Consider the following 19461-nt stretch of genomic DNA (forward strand, 5'->3'; position numbering starts at 1 on the left):
TTCTTAAGGGCTAACCGGTTTATGAAGTAATGGGAAAATGGTGATCTCCCAAACATTTTATATGAGAGGCAGGATTAAGTGGGAGTTATCCCGCTCAAAATTCAAGGAGAAATTTTGACCGTAGGATTTGCATCGCACCATTGAATATGGAGGACAGGGCACCGCCTGGAGCATTTAATGAGGCATCATGGACTTCGAAGTTTCAGAAACAGTTACAAGAGTGGGAAACGACATTCTCACATGTAGAAGCTATTATGTTGGGTCAAAACCTCAATTTTCTCCCCGATGGGAAAGAAAAATGAAGTTTTGAGGGGTTATTGTGGGGTATAAAAGGCCCAAGATGCGTTTTTGGGCCATGGGCTTAGTTCGAGGCCATTTACTGGTCTGAGGACGGATTGATGGTAATAAGGATGTCAAACTTAAAAACCCATGAGCAAATGTGGTGGAAGAAGTTAATGGAAGTAAGAGTCAAATGATATGTCATGTTGACTAGAATGATATTTGAGGAGGTCTTATGGATGAAGATTGTTGAGGTACACATTTCTGGGCCCTAATTTCTTTAGCCCACTCACAAAATACCCACACAAGCCCAATAATTATTTTGAAGCCCACATAAATATCTCCCACATATTACTTAAATATTCTCCATGCTATTGGGCTCCCGCAAATATTTCCTACATATATAAGCCCTACAAATTGCTTTGGGCCCTTTCACAAATACTACGCACTATATTTCATATATTGTCCAACTTGGGTTTTCACCCAAAAAAAAAAAAAATGCCCATCACCTTACTACCAACGTTGGGCCACAAAATTATGCTTCCTCCACAAAAAGCCCAAAATCACTTGACTTGTGGGCAAGACCCAAAAAGCCCAACAAAACCCTTCACTAAGCCTGTTGCTATACGGCACCTTTAAGCCCGTTGCTACATGACACCTTTCTAAGCCCATGCTACACGGCATCTCTAAGCCCGTTGCTACACGGCATCTTCTCTAAGCCCGTTGCTACACGGCAATATTTTTACAAAAATCTCAAACTATTTTGCAAAAGCCCAAATATTAATTTGGCACTATTTTTCAAAAGCCCAAATACTAATTTGGCACTATTTTAGCAAAGCCCAAATATAATTTGACAACTATTTCCTAAAGCCCAAATATTATTTGGCAATTAATTCATGAAGCCCAATATTATTTTGGCAACTATTTCCACTATTTCATAAAGCCCAATATTATTTGGCAACTATTTCAACTATTTCCTAAAGCCCAAATACTATTTGGCAATTATTTCATGAAACCCAATATTATTTTGGCAACTATTTCAATTATTTCCTAAAGCCCAAATATTATTTGGCAACTATTTCGATTATTTCCTAAAGCCCAAATATTATTTGGCAACTATTTCATAAAGCCCAATATTATCTTGGCAACTATTTCTAAAAGCCCAAATATTATTTTTGGCACTTCTAAAAGCCCAAATACTATTTTCGACACATATTTACAAAACTTAAATATTATCTTACCAATTATTTCACATATACCAAATCCCTTACTCATGGGAAATATTAGTATTCATCCTTCAAGGAATACTTCTCTTGCAAAGTTTATAAAAGCCCATGAATATTATCCATGGCAAAATTCCTCATTTTGTAGGAATAATCAAGCCCAAGGCAGCTCAAACATAATGCCCAGCTCGACTAGCCTAGCCCAAATTCAGGTCCCAGCAGCTGAAGTTCACGTGAGCTAATTAGCCAAAATCCAGCACAAGTCAACAGCTGGAGCCCACTGCTATCAAGTTTCAGCTTGTCCCATCAGGTCAGAACAGGACACATGTCCATTGAGGGTTGAACCCTTCCTCCACAAGCTGAAACATCATCATTTATTATGTGACATAAAGCTGAAACAGACTTGACATAAGGCTGAAAAGACTCAACAGGGAGCTGAAGCACTTCAGCCAGCCATCTCCTCTTTCTCCTCCAACTCATTCGGTCAAACATCAAAGGTAGCCATGACCAGGCCATTAAAGCTCCTGAAGCAAGCTGAAATCAGCTTATTTTTCATGTTAAAAATACGTAATATGTATTTTCTGGTTCATGGACCAAGCACATGAACCCCTTATGGGGAACTTAGGGAAATGTGGCTTGGAGGGCACCAAGGGGATCCCAGCAAAGTTCTCAGCAAAGGCTCCAAGGTTGACACCTAGCTTGGGGTGATGCAACCTACCTTTGGAAGCTCTGAATCTAGTAAGCAGCACAACCAAGGTCATTAGCTTAATGTATGCTCTAACCCCCATCAGCCAAGACCAATCAGCATTAATGCTAAGTCAGAATCCCAGCTGATATTACCCAAAAATAGCAAGAGTCTTCCAAAATGTTAATCTTACCATTCTTAGCTAACATTCTAAGAACGAATCCCTAAGGATTTTCTGAAGATTGGGGAAGATTTAGCAAAAGTTATTTGCCAATTGCCCCCTAAATCTCAACTATAAATAGAACCCTCCATTAATGCCTCAAGGGGGGACAACAAGAACATACCAAGAAACACACTCACAGAGAAAAACTCCCACAAAAACCCTTCTGTTCCAGCTTCTCAAAATCCCAGCAAAGTTCTAAGTACAAAACTCTCATTCTCAAGCATGGAAACTGAGTTCCCCCACTCCTAGCTTAAAAACACATCTCATACCTCTAGTTAAAAAACATACAGCTCCTCCCCAGCAGAAAGTTCCAGCAGCCCACTATACACTCTCACTCACTTGCCCACAAATGTCTCTCTCTACTTATTATATATACTACACCCAAGAGCATGCTTTTGCACCATAATGATCTTGCTACACTAACTGGGATCTCTCTCTCTCCCTTCATCTCACACTAAGCCTTCCTCATTGTTTGTTATCATGGAACCCATGACATTTACTTACTCATTTACTATTGATGGTTATGATGTAACTGTTACAATAGAATTTTTCCCTCACATTGTCGTATTAGAAGATTCTTCTTCAGAGCTAACGGATGATGAGTCCTAAAATATGGATGTTTCCCTCAATCTGTGAAAAACTTTACTGCTGAGTTATTTTTCTGCAGAAATATTTTTACGGCTGGGTTACTCTTTTCTGCAGAAGTACTTTACAACTGGGTTATTTTATGCAAAAGCACTCTACCGCTTGATTAATTTTCTGCAAAAATATTTTTACGGCTGGATTACTCTTTTCTGCAGAAGTACTTTACCGCTGGGCTATTTTCTGCAGAAACACTTTATTACTAGGCTATTTCATACAGTATATTTTTAACCGCACTAACGTGTCTACTGTAGGGATTATTTATGGGACATTCTTGTAAGTCTGAATCTAGGCCCAAGGCATAAAAATACGGTGAATTATTTGGATCTTCGCCGATAGCCTTTGGGCCATGCATTGGGCCATGCATTGGGCCCATCATCGAGTTTCGGTTTAGACCCCCGACCCAACATAAATCTTATTTTTCGGAAAGGGAACTTTTCCGCCCTCGACAAAGATATGTTTCACAGGGGCATAAAGAGCAAGAACAGTTGGGAAATATCTTAGAAAAAGTTGTTACCACCGCATTGAATGCTTTGTACCTAAGTCTCTGGCCGCATTAACGAGGAAGTGATATCTGAATAGTGATTTTCAGCCTTACAGCTATTATCTAAAGACTTCAAGAAGGTGCTAATGGGACAAGTATCAACGGAAGCAGTCTAGACCTACACGTGGAGAGCAAAAATGAAGGAAAATGAGGAAGTATAAGAAGGAAGAAGGTCCCTGAGAAGAAGGGATTGAGAGAGAGAGAGAGGAAGAGAAAACACTGTAGATTGGATATCTATAATTAATCTTTAAGAGAGGAGAAATATAAGAATCTGTTCCTCGGCTTGAGTCCGAGGATAAATTTCATCATATAAACCCATCCATCCTTATCATTTTGTAATCTTGGGCCATTGTTGTTACTATTTAAGCTCATTAGAAACAAGATTTCTGACCCACTCTCTATAAATTTATTGTATTGGGTTCTTTGGACCTATACCCTTCCTCTTGTTGGGCTTAGGTACAAGTTGCTTACAGTTTGTATTTGTGTTTGTGATGATGATGATGTTGAGATTTGGTTGAATTTGTGTGTAAAAGTTTTGCTTGAATCTATGATTTATGTGTGTGTGTGTGTGTGTGTGTGTGTGTGTGTGTGTGTGTGTGTGTGTAAATAAATTTGAAACTACCCCTGAAGTCATGTGGCTAGCATGGACCAGTGGAAAAGCACATCAATAGATCCTTTTGGCATCACCCAAGGATAAGGTGCAACTTAGCAGGCGCAAGAAGAAGAGAAAGAGAGATCCTTCAGAACCCAAAAACAAATATAGGATAAGCAAAGCTGGTACCATCAAGTGCTCTGAGTGTAAGAAGGATTGGATGTAATAGCAAAACATGTCCTTTAAAATCCAAAAAAGACAAGGTACTTTTTTTTATGAAAAAAAAGAAAAAGAAAAAAAGACAAGGTTAGTTTTGTTCTCTATGTTATGTTTAATTTCTTGATGCTTATGTATATATTGTTTTGTTTGTTATAATGAGGGATACATTGTCTTACCAAAGGTCAAAACTTTAGCAAACACCTACACCAAGTACAACAAGTGTTGGTGCATCACAAGTATGATGGTTACACAACAATGAAAATTTATGCTTAATCCCCCTAAACCATTATTTCTGCAAAATTTACATCCCACCTTTTAGTTAGCTAATTTAGACTCACTACAATAATCAAATGACTGAATTGCCCCCATTTTAATCTCTTAAAACATCACTTGACCCTCATTTGTCAATCTCTTGCTTTCATATGCTACAGAAGTAGTAATTTATTAGTTCCTCTCCAGTCTCTTGATTCCTTCAGTCCCTCTCATTTTCTTGGCTCACTCCCTTAGTTCCATACCCCAGTCCTAAAAAACACTTAACTGAAATTACCACAAATTGAAAACCTGAACTTGGTCTCTCCCTCAATTCTGGAGCAATGATTTTGTGTTTTCTCAGGTCATTTTTCGTCATTTCAACATGCATGTATGTGCATATGTCATGAATAATTTGAACTGAGGCAATAAGCACAAAGAGTGACCTGAACAAATTTATTATCCATGATTTTCATTCGATATTATCACTTGTCAATTTCTATGACGATTGTAGCACAAAGCCCTGAAAAAATAAAAATTAATTAATTTTATGGTAAAACTGGCTTCCAAATAAAAAAAGGTATAAAACTAGTAGACATACAGATATATAGCCAAGTTCTTACTTTGCGTGTTTGCTTTGGGCCAAATTTGCCAAATAGCACAATTTTAACAAAATTCTAGGAGAAACACATCAAGCCAAAGTTATTTAGTCATGTAGCACATTTTTAGAACTTGAGTTTGTATGTCAAACTCGAGTTCCAAGTAGCTCACATGGCACGCCAAGCAATAGAACTCATACTGCATGGAACTCTGAGTTTGCCAAACTCCATTTTGAGTTGGAACTCAAGTTCCAAAAATGTGCTACATAACTAACTTATCGGGGTGATTTTTTTCCTATAATTGTGCTATTTGGCAAATTTGGCCTTTGCTTTGTGCTAGTGAAAATGTAGATGATAAAGATTGATAGATAATATACAAAGAAAGCTTTAATTTATCGCGATTCAAGCAGCATGGCATTGTGCAGAACAAACAGCTTATCTAAAGCAATAAACGTGTTTCCTTTGTACCTTTTTATCATATTTGGAGTGAAGTTTTATTTACTTATATAAAAAGAAAATCTGGTATTGTTGTTTGTTTCATGGATTAGAATTTTGTTTCTTATTGGATTGTTGTAGGGGGGGGGGGGGGGGAGTGTCATCAATAATGTTAAGTTTTTTTTTTTATTGGTGTGATCTCGAAATTTGTGTGTATGGCCAATATGTGTTGAATCATCTAAAAACCAACATGAAAGGTTTGTGAGAAAAGAAGCGATGAAGAAGGATGAAGATGTCAAAAATGAAACAATGAGATAAATTGAAGCTTTGAAGTATCAATTGATGATGGATGTGGAAGTAGGCAAATACAAAGGAGTTGTGAATAAATTGAAGCTGGCATCAATAGGGTCTTGGATGTTTTTTTTTTAAGTTTGTTTGGTGTGTTTATGTATGCTGGCAAAACAAAAGCAGCCTATATGATATTACCTTGATGCAACTTTTTGAATATTGATGTCCATAATAATGGTGTATGAATGTCTCAAAAAATGTAGCTTTATGTTATATTTTGGTGTAAAGAAAAAATGTAACCTTTTTTATGTTAGCTTTTGGTTTACCAGACAATTTAGCTTAATATTAACTTTGATAATCATTGGTTACCACTACCTACAAAATCTACATCACCTTAAGGCAAACAAGAACACCAATAATTAAGGTAGGTAAACAACACACTGTTGCATTTTATATAATGTAAATCCCAATTAGTAAGGCAAATAACAACACTGTATATAATCTAAATTCCAGAATTGTTTCTAAAAAAAATCTTTACCAAGCTTTGACATAATAAGTATTTTACTCTACAATGACCTATATTTTCAAGTTTAACAAAAAATGTATTCCCATAAGAGTTGCCCATGCTATTGATGTAGCAATAGGCATATATATCATCTAAATATGCAATATGCAAACATGCAGCACATAAAGTTGCAGAATTATATTCAGGACAAAAAAATAATTCTAGAATTATCTTTAAGGCATGTTTAGTAGACTGTAATATGTGCTGTAATGTAATAGTTATTATTATGATTTAGTTATTTTTTAGTTTGGTTATGTTTTTATTATAAGGAATAATCATTCCTTATGAATAGCTATTCTTCAAAATGAAAAATAACTATTCCTTTTTAAAAGGTTGTATTAGTTATTCTTTAGTAAGTGCAATAGTTTCAAAACTTAATATATTTTCAAATAAACAAACTTTCCATATATATCCAACAATTATAAAATACCAACACTCTCTCTTGGTGCGATGGTCACTCTACAACTATAAATACTTGTTAGGTGTGGGGGGTAAGGGCTGGGGTTCAAGTCTCCAGGAGGGAGTTTCACACACATATACACTTAGATTAGACTAGAGTAGAAATTATATACTGTATAAAAAAAACAATTATAAAAATAAAAAATCATAAAAAATAACACATCTCTTTTAAATTTAAAAATAACATTTTTTAAGGAGATATAATTGTATGAGTAAGATATTTCCTAAAATGAACGTTAAATTTCATTCTAATATTATAACTCATAACCAAACTAATGAATAGGTTTAGTTATTACATTACAACACACTTTATTATTAGTAAGAAATATTACAATTCCTATCATAATCTCCATTCAGTGTACCAAACGTACCCTTAGTTACAAAATCTATATCACTTAAAACTCCATAATTATCACTACCAAATGTACATGGATTACATAAAACATATTATTGTTAGGACAAAACTTAAGTACAATATTTTAAGTGTCGTTTCTTAGGTTTCCCACTTAAGTTTGAATTATGTGGCTACTTAAAAAAAAAAAAATTATCCCACGAGGAAAAATTCACATGACAAAATCTTAAGAGGGAAACTTAAGGAACAACACATAAGTATTGTACCTAAGTCTTGCCCTTATATTGTTAATGCCCTTATTCTTCCATTTGTTCTTGGAGTGCACCCTTTGAATGGCCTTTTCCACAGTCGGCTTGCAACAATCATTGAATCTCCCGAATTTGCAGCAACCATTGAATCTCCAACACCTGTAGCAGAAACCTTTGAATCTCAAGAACTTGCAGTAACAACCCTTGCTTCTCCAACCCCTGCAGTTGTTTTAGTTACAGCAACAACACTTGTAGTAGCAACAATTCCACCTCCAGCACCTTACTTTTTGTTAGCATTCTTCTTTTTTTGTATCACAACATTAAATTAGTTATAGTTGAGTAAACAACAATCATATTAAACTATTATTAAACCTACATTATAACAATTGCATTATTGTTATTTAACCTACAATATAACCTACAACTAGGAGTGGCAATTGGGTAGGTTGGATAGCTTTTAGGTTGGGTCATAAATGAGTCGGGTTTATAGGCAAAACTAATCCTCCTTTCTCTCAAAACAACCAGAGCTAGGAGAACAAAAATAAGAACACCGAAACTGAATCTAAGTAGTAGATTTTCTTTTCTCCTAACTTTTCTTGGCAACCAATTAGAGGATAAGTAAAAAAAAAAAATTATATCATAAGAATTGAGGAATTATTCTCAAATCTATCCATCTTGATCTAAAATGTGCAAACCACATAAAATTTTCAATCAAAAACAATTTCAAATTTTCCCAGAAATTAGTTTTCCTCAGTACAAATGGTGCCCTAAAGTAGAGCAATATAGCAAATACACAACTGCCAAACTAAACCTAATCTAACGATTTTTCCCTTTCCCCTAAATTTTCTCGGCAACCAAACATAGGATTAGTAAAAAATTAAGAAAAAATAGAGTAATTAAAAATTGGTAAGCGGATTTGAGTGTCTGAATTAGAGCACGACATTTTGGATCCCTCCAATGTCGCTTTTGACGACATGGAATCCAAATCATAGTCCAATGATTTGCCAACGATTTTCATTCTATGATTTCCTTCTTTTTGTGTGAGTGAGTGAAATTTTGTGGTGTATTCAAAGAAAGGGGTTTAGATTTTGTCTGTTTGGTAGTTGAGAAAATGCCCTAGAAAATGAAGGAGAAAAGTTTCCGTCAGATGCAAGAAGTGGAGAAAGTGACGGCTAGTTTAGCAGTTTTTTTTAGCATGTTAGGTTTTATGTTTTAGGCTTTTAGCTGTTTTAGATGGGTATTTATTAGTTGAACTTGAATTACCCGTTTGGTCTTATCCATTTAATTCAAATATTTAATTGAATTGGATTAAGATTTACCAAATTTAGTGGATTATTAAATGGGTTAACGGGTTTGGAAAATGTAATTTATCAGAAAATTATCTATTCCCTAGTTTTATTTATTTCAAAAGTCAAACATTGATACTTTGTGTTAAAACATAAAACATTTAAATAATAAGTGTTCGTGAAGTGTGGAGGTAAGGTCGGGATTCAAGTCTCTAAGAGAAAATTTCACACATATATTCACTTAGGTTGAAGCAAATGCTAGTATAGTTGTTGTTCTTATGCTGCTGTTAGTAGATCAAACACTTTTTGTCTTCTATCAAAATAAAATAAAAAAAGGACAGGACACTGCATAGAATTAATGCTTATTACAATAAAGTAGGACTTACCGATAACTTATCCCAACGATCTGTCAAAATCGTAAGGGATTCTGTTACACTTATCCCACAATCTTTGATGTTTTTAGGATTGCCTAGCAATGACTTGAATTCTTCATTACTAGGAACACTTTGAAGTAAATTCTGCAAGGTCAATATATATAAAATGATAAGACAAATGCTAGATAGGTACACAAGGAAAAGGGCAGATAGGAATAGAATTTTGATGGAAGCATACTCTGTGTTTCTTTAGACTTTCCTCTTTTCTTTTCTTTTTCGAGTCTGGATCGTCCTCTAATAAGCTGCTATAGGCAGTTTCAAACATTCCTTTTACATCAACATCAGCATTCGGAGCATACTTGTGTAGAAAAAGTGCTATGAACTTTAAAAACCTGAAATATGTTACAGATATTATGAGTGGTATATGAGCATTTATTGGCAAAAAGCAATTTACCAATCATATTTACCTCATTAAAAAATTTGATGCATTTTGTAGATGTGCCGCTGACATTGTCATCTTTGAATATCTCCTCCAATTTTCTGTATTTGAATTGATCTTGTAGAAACTTTGATTCCACTGTCTGCAATAAGGAAGAACACTAATACTCAACTCCTCCAACGGTGAATGACGGTCAATTTTGTTTAGTGGAGTTCCACTGGTGATTGACTGGATTGTTCATTTATATTTTATCAATGGCATTTTGCTAGAGCTGATCTAATTAATGTAGGATATGACTGGTAACAAAAATAAGAGATGAGTATGCTTGATGGAAGGTTTTGACTTTGATAGAAGAAGAAATTAATAGAAGACTTTTGGAATAAGAACTAATAGGATGTATTCAGTATTTGGCATGATATGGTTTGATGCTTCTCATAGGGCCAAGGTGGACCAATCATATGCTAGATGAGAAATTGCATTGCAAAATGAGTTGGCCCGTACGAAACAACGTTAAATCTAGACCCATAATTTGAGCTTCAATAGTTAATGGGATGAACTTACAATATTTTGTTTCTTGATTGCGGTCACAAGACTTGAAATGGCTACACTTTTATCAGCTTTCATATACGTCATGTAGATATAGATAGAGTTTGAATAATCAATGGAAACTGACCTCAAGGAATTCATACGCCAAAATGCATAGATATAGATAGAGTCCACTTCCCGATTTTACTATTTGTCGTATAAGTTCAAAGTTCAAACACCTGGTGAAGGAAGATTAATCAAGCAAACCATAATAGACTCAATTCTGTTTGTTTTCTATAATAACTTGTTACATAGCTTTGTCCTTCCCAATTTTGTCATTTTCCTAGTAGGCCAATTTGGGTTAAAAAGATTAATTAAATGTCATTGCATCTTTCTCACTTCAAAGAGGATGTTTTACATGGCACAAACACCACAAAGTATTATCAAGAGATGAACTACCATACCTATAAGGGAGAGAAATGATCTGTAAATTTTCAAGAAATGCTCTATTGCCAAATCATCATTTTCCAAGATGCAAAGCTTCAAAGTAGCTCTCCAATGGCTGAGAAGATCTCCTCCATACTTCTCACTAATATATTAATATACAATTATCAATTAATTAGTACAAGAAAACAAATGCTTTTTATTAAAGAATATCTCATAACTCAATCTAATGGATTTAGCACCTTATTAATTTTGTTCTTCCAACAGTGGGTACATTTATCTATCTCCTAGGAAGGTATTCTTTAAGAGACCTTATATATTACAAAACACTTTTGATACACATATAAATTTACAAATATTGAATCATGTTTCTTACAATTAATTACGAGAACACTTACTTGCATTGATCCTAAATATCTATTCCCTCACTAATCATAAGTGAGAACAATCTCGTCCACAAATCTGGGAAGAAATACTTCAACTTTTTCCCAACTTCCTCGTTGGTTCTCTGTAACAATATAAACAAACTTCATTGTATAGTATTTATAAAGTGATAAACACATATTAAAAAATGATAGAAAAGTATTATTACTAAAAATAGTTTAAGTATAGATCATTCCTTTATGATCATACGCACACCCAAATCAACTTGGAGATCTCTTGGAAATTTGATAAGCATTCTATCTACTTTTGTAATAAGCAAACAAAAAAATAAATAAAGAAAAATTGAAAAACTTCTCTCACTCTCACTCTCATTGCCATGTGTAATATTAATCTATCATATGACTTCTACAAAAGAAATTGCTGAAAGAAAGTTAAAGGACAATCATATAATTTGCATTTAGTTAATAATAATAAAAAATTTGAAGAACTTCTCTCACTCTCACTGCCACATGTAATATTAACCTACATATGACTCATATAAAAGAAATTGATAAAAGAAAGTTAAAGGGTAATCAAATAATACTCATTTAATAAAAAAATAAAAAAAGATAGATAGATTTATAAGAGTACATACACATTGCCCATCATCATTAATGTGTACTATGATATTCCGAGATAAATCAATCTGGCTTGATGCAGTATTTGGGTAAATTCTGTACTTGTACACGTTCTTATAGTCTTGATCTTTCTCAACTTTTGTTGCTATGTAATTAACTTCCCTCTTTTGGTCACTTTTGTACTCATACACCACCTTATATTCTTGATCTTTCTCAAGTCTTTTTGCTTTCTTAACTTCTTCATCTCTATATTGACGATCATATTTACGTTTCCAATTTGATGATTTTTTCTCATATTTTAGCAACAGAGGTAATAATACTGGGATTTGCAATCTCTCTTGAGACGTCAATAATATCGGATGATTTCTCAAATGAATGAGTTTGCACCTTTAAAAAGTAAAAGGTAAAAATAATCAGAAAAGAAATTGACTTAGACATTGAAAACATAATTTTATGCACATTTTGTTTCAACATAAAATACTTCCCTTCAAAAAAAGTTTTGAACTAAAATTTTATCAGGAAAATATGTTATTCTCAAGTGGAAGAAGAGCTTTAGTTGATTTTGTTTGGTTGAAAAAATTTACAACATGAAGATAAAAGATATCTATTTTTAAAAAAATTATTACCATTTTCGAAGATTTTATTGGTGTTTTCAATTAATCCTAAAAATGTTTTTGTTGACTACGATTTTCAGTGTACCAAATATTGAAAAATAAGAAAAATATTTTCAAGAAAATACTTTATACAAAGCCAAACGGGTTTAAATGTAAATGAGTACTTACATTTGCATTGATTTCAAATGAGAGTAGAAATTGATCAACTCCTTATTGTTAGGATCATTTCCCAATAAGTCTTCTAATAGATTTTGTAGTTGGTCCCTTAGCTTACTCACTCCAAGTTCATTTGAGATTCTCATCAATTTGGCACAACCATTAATAATAGCAATGTCTTGAATCTTTAGTTCTCCCATATATCCTTGATTCACCAATTGAATAACGTCCCTTAGCTTACTCACTGCAAGTTCATTTGAGATTCTCATCAATTTGGCATGACCATTAATAATAGCAATGTCTTGAATCTTTAGTTCTCCCATATATCCTTGATTCACCAATTGAATAACACCAGCAATAATGTCCCTTCAAATATGAAATTAAAAAAAAAAAGTGATCAATAAATCATTATATCACATGGTAATTTTACAAAGATCATGAAAACAAATTATAAGCTATTTCATACCTTACAACGATCTTGTACTTATCATCCAATAGATCATCACAAGACCAAATCCTGGTGTTTTTCTTTTTAAATTGGTCTAACGTGGAATCTATTTTCGGCACCACTAGCCAAACGTTGGGTTTACTACTTATAACCATGAGAGGATTAACAAATTCAGCCGTGCGAAGTCTTTGGAGAAGACTTTGGCTCATCTGAGCTTTTTCAATAGTATCATATCGAATAAATGATACAACATCACGACTCAAGGTACCATGACAAACATCTCCACCAGTGTTTGAAATTTTGTACTCAAGTGTTACTGTGCCTTTTTCCTGTAGTAAATAGAGAAGAATGCACAACTTTCAATTTAAAATAGAAAGCAAAGCAACAATTTAGGGAGGTGCAGTGAATACAAGATAAGTTAATCAATTATCAATTTACATTTAAAGAATGATTTATTATGATTTTTTTAGATATGCTTTTGGTTTAATTAGTATGATTAGAAATAAAGATCAATATCATGGACAGTCATATGAAAGTGGTCTAAATTTGAGTGTGCATTTCCAAAAAAAACTTTACCAAGATGAAGAAAAAACTACCATTTCATTTCAGGATTTTGATGTATAGTAAGAATGAAAGTAAAATCACACACATGCATATAAGAAGTGTAATTTAAGAATAAGAAAAAAGTGGGGGAACTGTGAAAATGTCAACTATACTATTTAAGATAATTCTCAAAGCTATCAAAAAAACTAAGTATTGTTTTTAGTACTTTTGTAATTTATTTGTATATGCTAGCAGTTATTGAAGCATCAGTTACGTTAACTGTAAAAGGAAAATCAAAATCATTCATATCAACAGGTAATTACAATATATGAAAATCTACCTAAATAAATACTCCCTTCTCAAAAAAAAAAAAAAAAAAACCCTAAATAAATACTCCTTTTGTTTTTTTTTTAAATCATACCCCATGTAATATATATATATATATATATATATATATATATATATATATATATATATTTATATATATATATATATATATATCAAAGTTACACCTGGTGTAACTCTAAAGAATTACACATTTTTTAAATCATTGGATTTAAGTAGATCCAACGGTAAAAAAAAGATCTTCATTAATGCTAATATTCTAATTGATTTCGCCCAGCACCTAGGTGACAAAAATCCAAAACCTTCAGTAACTCTACTCCTTTTTTTAGTGCAAACTTCCACCAAGATAGACTATTCACATTATGCACCCAGTACCTAGGTGTCAAAAATCCAAAACCTTCACTAATTCTACTCCTTTTTAAAGTGTAAACTTCCACCAAGATTGACAAGTTCATACCAAACATAAGGTTGAATCCTTAGTAGATTTCACATAAAAGGTTTCACTTATTACGGAAGATTAAAATTTATTAAACGCAATTATAAACAGAAAAATCAACATTTCACTTAACAGGTACTTGACTATAGTAAAACTGTGAACCAAGCTTTATAACAATAGAGCACCTTCCTTGGCAGAGAATTTAGTCTCAAAACCAACACAGCGTGTAAATTTTTACATTTCTAAGTTGAAGTATTAAATTTCATCACAATGTCTTTTCAAACTTTATAGTATGAAAGAATTAAAGGAAAAATTACGCATTCATGACAAAACAAAGATAAGTTGAATGCTCATGAAGTTGTTTCACTTCTTCCGGCAAGAATTAGAATCAGCACATATAAGATCCCTTTTTCTGTGCTGAGTACACTGGATCAAGACCATAACCCATGGTTTGGTTGAATCAACATAATTAAATATAAATATTAAGGTAAATTGGTTTTGGAGCTCAACAAAGATTTTGTTCTCTTTTTGAGCTCTATTCTTTTATTCAAAGTAAATCATTAGCTAAGTTACAGCTAGCAATATGCGCCTTTAGATGGTACAAATCTTAAAGCCATTCATAAGTTATTAGAATTTAGAAGGGTGTACACCATCTTTAACTTAATTCTATGGTCATAACACAATTCATTAAGAGCTTTGAAAAGGTTACAGATCTTATTACTTTCAACTTAAATTACAGCTAACTCAACTTGCATGTTTGTACTCACCTCGTAAGTGTAACAATTATCAAAACACACCAAGAATATTTGGAAATGAAAATAAATAAATAAATAAAAAGGACTGAATAGTATTCTAGACGTTAACCATGAAGACCTAGATGTCTCTCAAAACTAATGTATTGCCACAGCCTCCAGCAGTACAGAGCAATTTTTGTCAGCAAATAAGAAGATAAAATATGATTTTGCAATCAAAAGAGCTTACAATTAAACTCATTGTGAACCATATATAAATAAAGAGAGTAGTATAAAACCTGCAAGCCATATATGCTGGCTTCCATTTCAGCTATCATTGCACCACTAATTGAATAAGTAATGTCTTCGTCATCAGCCTTAGCATCCTACAAAGCAAAGCAGGCAGAAACTCATACTTTATAGTACATATGCAATTTACAAAACCACAGACTCTAACCAAATTCAAGCAATCTCACCTCAGACTCGAACTCTGGAATGACACTGCCCTCCACCTCTGTTGCAGCAGGGGATCTAAAATCGATTTTATAGCTGCTGGTTTCATCAAGGATGTATGGCACAGTTATTGACAAAGACTGGACATGAGAATGAATAGTCTCATTCACATCTTCCCCAATAACTGACTCCAGCTGATTTTTTTCATGACTTTTAATTGGGAAATTTAGATTTTCCGATGTGCTATCTTTAACATTTGACTTCTCACAAACAGATCCTCCATAGCCCAAATTCTCAACCTTCTGATAAGGGTAACTAACAAAGTCAGCATCTAGGAGAGAAAACTCTCTCAGAAACAAAGCATCTTCAGTTGGATTCCCAATCAATGTATGGTCATTCTTATTCAAGTTTGAGCTCAAATCAGAATCATCATGGACAGCAGATGGGTACAAATCTATAGAGCTCATTAGCTTGGGCTCATTAACAGCCATGTCTTTTTGACTTCCAACAGGTTGAAACAATGGAGGTGCATGGGAAGCTAGGCCATAAATTGACCCAGCCATTAGATCAGACAGATCATAAGACTGCTGTCTGGCACTTGGACATAAGCCTGCAACTTCAGAATTCCCAAACCCTGAAATATATTTTTCTTGTTCACCAATCACTCTTGTAGTCAAATCACAGTCTTGATTGTTGGCAGTTCTTTGGCTCATGCCAAGATCAGGAGGGGTTTTCTCTACTTGGAAATTTTTGGGGTGCTCTATTATGTTATCTACAAAAGGCTTGAAATAAATGGCTGAGGATGCAGGAAGCACATTGCCTGAGACTTGCAACTCTTGTGTAGATGTATCAACACCAAAACTGGAAGTTAGGTTGGACTTTACATTAGGCAATATGTTCTTACATTCCAATCCAGTGGCAGGAGATCTCTCCTCATAAATTTTTCCACCTTGATACAGAAAGGGATATTTTTCATCAAGCCTTTCCATAGTTTCCAAAGTTGATGAATTTTTTTCCAAGTGGTTCAGTGTAATGAAAGCAGATTTACTGAAATCTTTTCCAGGTGTTGGGTATTTGTCATCAACACCACCAGTAACCTTATAAATAGGTTTGTTCCAGCTCGGTATCTCTGAACATGAGGAAGAATTCAGCAAATCCAGTCTACTTTGAGATCCAGTCGGGTCAACATCCACTAACATATACTGTACCTGAGGGTAGACAAGACCCATATTCTCATTTCGTTGCAGTGGCTTTTCTTGTGAGGCACTTAAGTGTAATGGTGGTTGAGCCTTTGGAAAGTTCAGAGGAGACAATGGGCTCATTCCTTCTTGCGAACAGTATGCAGAGCTTCCTCCATTCTCATTCAGCTTTGAATCAGAAAATGCATGTGACATCCTACGATGAGAATCAATGCAGTCACTTGATCCGGAAAAGAGACCCAGTGGATCTTGTGGACGCGAGGTTGGCTTTTCAGAGTGGAATGTCCTTTCCTTATGCTTTGGTTTCTCATAGGAGAATCCATCAAAGTCACTATCATTTCGATCAACGGAAGAAGTCGTTTCATTTCTAGAATTGCGGTTGTGAATATGTTCTCCATGAGGATGCTCTGGCTGGCTGACATCAACTTGTTTATTAGGGTGATGATGATTCATTAAAGTAACCTCCCCTTGCGGAAGGTATTTGGAACCAGCAGTGTTAGTGCTGGAGCCCTCAGGTGGTAGTTGAGTAGTGAAAGAGGAACTGCTGATCTCATTGCTACTCTTGTGTGAGTTATCACCATGCAATTGCATATGAACACTCTTTGAATCTTCCTGCTGAAGTGGGACTGGAGAATGAGAAGGAGAATGATTGGGAGACCTGCTCATATTCTGGGACTGATTAAAGAACTGAGCAGGATGCAAAGCATTAAAACCACCCTTTAACTCCAACGGAACTGGGGCAGTTCGAGAACTTCTATGAAAGCTAGGAATGCAGTCCAAATTAGCTCCGAGCTTATTTGCTTCACTTGCCAAACTCATCCCGCTAGTGTTCTTCCTAGGAGTATGATCTAGGATCCCGTTCACAGCAACAACATATTGGTAATCAGGATTGTTCTGTTGAATAGTGTTTCCATCAAAGGAAGATAAAATTTCAGATTCACAAAGAGGAATCAAAAAGATCCGGAGTCTTTGAGAACCCCCATGCCTTTCAAGCCCACAATATTCCTCTATCATATTCTGAAGATCCTCATCAGAAGACACAGATATAAGTGCATCAAGATCCTCATCAGGAAGCTGGTACTTTATAGTGTGAGGTTGGTTGCAAATACCCAACGTTTTCTTCATAAGCTCTTCCCGTGTAATGCGCTTCCGGATTGAAATAATGTGTGTATCACCACCCACATATCTGAGTTTCCCATCGCTGGGCCTGGGCAAAATTTTTCCACCAAAGCTGCAAAGGAACTTCATTCTCCCCAATTGAGAACCACCAGATACTCCTGACCCAGGATAGTTGTTGGAATGAGGGGACCCAGATTTATGAAGTGGTGGAGGTATTGGTATTCCCATACCAGTCCGATCGAAATTCAATTCACCAAAAGCCTTCCTTGACCTATGTCCACTATCACCATTTTCCTTGTAGTATTTGCTTGATTTATCAACATAAGCCCCATTTTCCATCTCCTTGGCATTGAAAGACGTTCTTGCAGATGCATGCTCAGGCATAGACATATCAGAAGTACTCTCGGAATCTATTCTCCTCAACCCAAGAATACCAGTAAGATCCTCAAACCCCAGCTGGCCATTCTGATCATAATTAAACACGGCCCTCTTTTCACGCTTTTGACCCGAATTAGCTACAGCAGGAACTCTTCTAGCAGCAACACGATCCTGAAGAAACATCAACGAAAACTCTTCCCCCGTCCGTACCGAAACATTGTTATTTACATATGGCATGAACAAAGTTGGTTGTTGTTGATGGATCCTTTGAGCTGATGGGCTAGGCGCCTCACCAGCCATTGGAGTATCAGACTTATATTTATCTGCATACCCAACACTTTCGTTTCTCAATTACTAATTCACCCCCCAAATTTAATCATACACTTTCCAATGATCCTCCATATCGCCTAAACCTCCTCACAATCATAAAATTCAACTCTCAACTTCTCTTCCTTTACCGTAAATTTTATCAAATTCAGAATTCAATTGCGCCAACAACAACAACAAAAAATTAATTTATTATACATATATCTGTGTTGATCGATCATAAATAATGCATACATCACAAAAATCCGATCATGGAATCCCGAGAAACCAAACCCAATCAAAATTTATAAACAAAAATATTTGTTTAATTTAGATTAGATCTTCCATCAATGAAAGAAGAGGATAAAATTGAGAATCAAGAACATTGATAAAGATGGAAAATGGTATGAGCGTACCTGTTGGTTGCTGTTTTTGGAGATTTGAAACGAAGAATTTGATGAGAAAAGAGAAAGAGAAAGAGAAAGAGAGGCGTGGGTTACGGCAGGAGGAGGATTGACATAAGATTCAGAACTCCAAGAGCAAACTACGACTGGGAAGGCTGGGAAGGTAGGGCGAGGAGGAATGTCTCCTCGGCTAAGCGGAGCAGGGGTCAGAAGTTGCGTTCTGTCATCCAAAGTAACATTCCCGGGAATTCTAGTGATAATGACATGCATCATGAACGTAAAGAGCAAATAGAAGCTATAAAATATATAAGGGAAAGTTACTGCTGCATTGAATAATTGTAGTTAACTTCCTGACCGTATTAATAAATAAGTGATGTCTGAATAGTACTTTTCAAATTTATAGCTACCTCCAAAGACTTTAAAAAAGTACTGATAAGACAAGAATTAACGCTAGCATTCTAATTTACATGTGGAGGGTGGAGATGAAAGGAAGAAGAGAGTATAAAATAAAAAGAGGTCCTTGAGAAAGGGAATCAAAAACGGAGAGAAAAACACCGTAGAAATAAGAATAATACTTGTAAACAGATCAAAGAGGAATATATATAAGAACCAACCTCCTCGGATTGTGTCCAAAGATAATTTACCTTAGATAAAATCA

The 19461-nt window shown here is 34.7% G+C and overlaps 1 protein-coding gene across 10 annotated transcripts; it reads right to left on the reverse strand.

The window, feature by feature from the left end:
* Positions 1-7359: 7359 nt before the first annotated feature.
* On the reverse strand, positions 7360-19066 carry LOC142643156 (uncharacterized). Of its 10 annotated transcripts, none has more exons than XM_075817701.1 (13): positions 18816-19066; positions 15421-18416; positions 15244-15330; positions 12908-13218; positions 12454-12807; positions 11689-12058; positions 11069-11178; positions 10691-10815; positions 10375-10465; positions 9730-9843; positions 9501-9654; positions 9275-9406; positions 7360-7903 (listed from the first exon to the last, which is right to left on the reverse strand). In XM_075817701.1, exons 2-7 carry the CDS (start codon positions 18391-18393, stop codon positions 11080-11082), a joined length of 4194 nt encoding a protein of 1397 aa, XP_075673816.1. In that variant the 5' UTR covers positions 18394-18416; positions 18816-19066; the 3' UTR covers positions 7360-7903; positions 9275-9406; positions 9501-9654; positions 9730-9843; positions 10375-10465; positions 10691-10815; positions 11069-11079. The 10 variants fall into 10 exon arrangements, with proteins under 10 accessions (XP_075673816.1, XP_075673813.1, XP_075673818.1 ...); XM_075817698.1 differs by having other exon boundaries at positions 15421-18545; XM_075817703.1 differs by adding an exon at positions 10263-10293 and having other exon boundaries at positions 15421-19066.
* Between the last annotated feature and the right edge of the window lie 395 nt (positions 19067-19461).

Source organism: Castanea sativa, chromosome 7 (genome assembly GCF_040712315.1).
Source record: "Castanea sativa cultivar Marrone di Chiusa Pesio chromosome 7, ASM4071231v1".
Taxonomy (NCBI): domain Eukaryota; kingdom Viridiplantae; phylum Streptophyta; class Magnoliopsida; order Fagales; family Fagaceae; genus Castanea; species Castanea sativa.

Excerpts from the sequence above, each read along its gene's own strand:
- LOC142643156 (XM_075817701.1), bottom strand. The coding sequence starts at position 18,393 with ATGGCTGGTGAGGCGCCTAGCCCATCAGCTCAAAGGATCCATCAACAA. Across the intron at positions 13,219-15,243 it reads CCAGCATATATGGCTTGCAG|GAAAAAGGCACAGTAACACT; the intron begins GTTTTATACTAC and ends TATTTACTACAG. Across the intron at positions 11,179-11,688 it reads TTAATGATGATGGGCAATGT|AGAACCAACGAGGAAGTTGG; the intron begins GTATGTACTCTT and ends ATATTGTTACAG.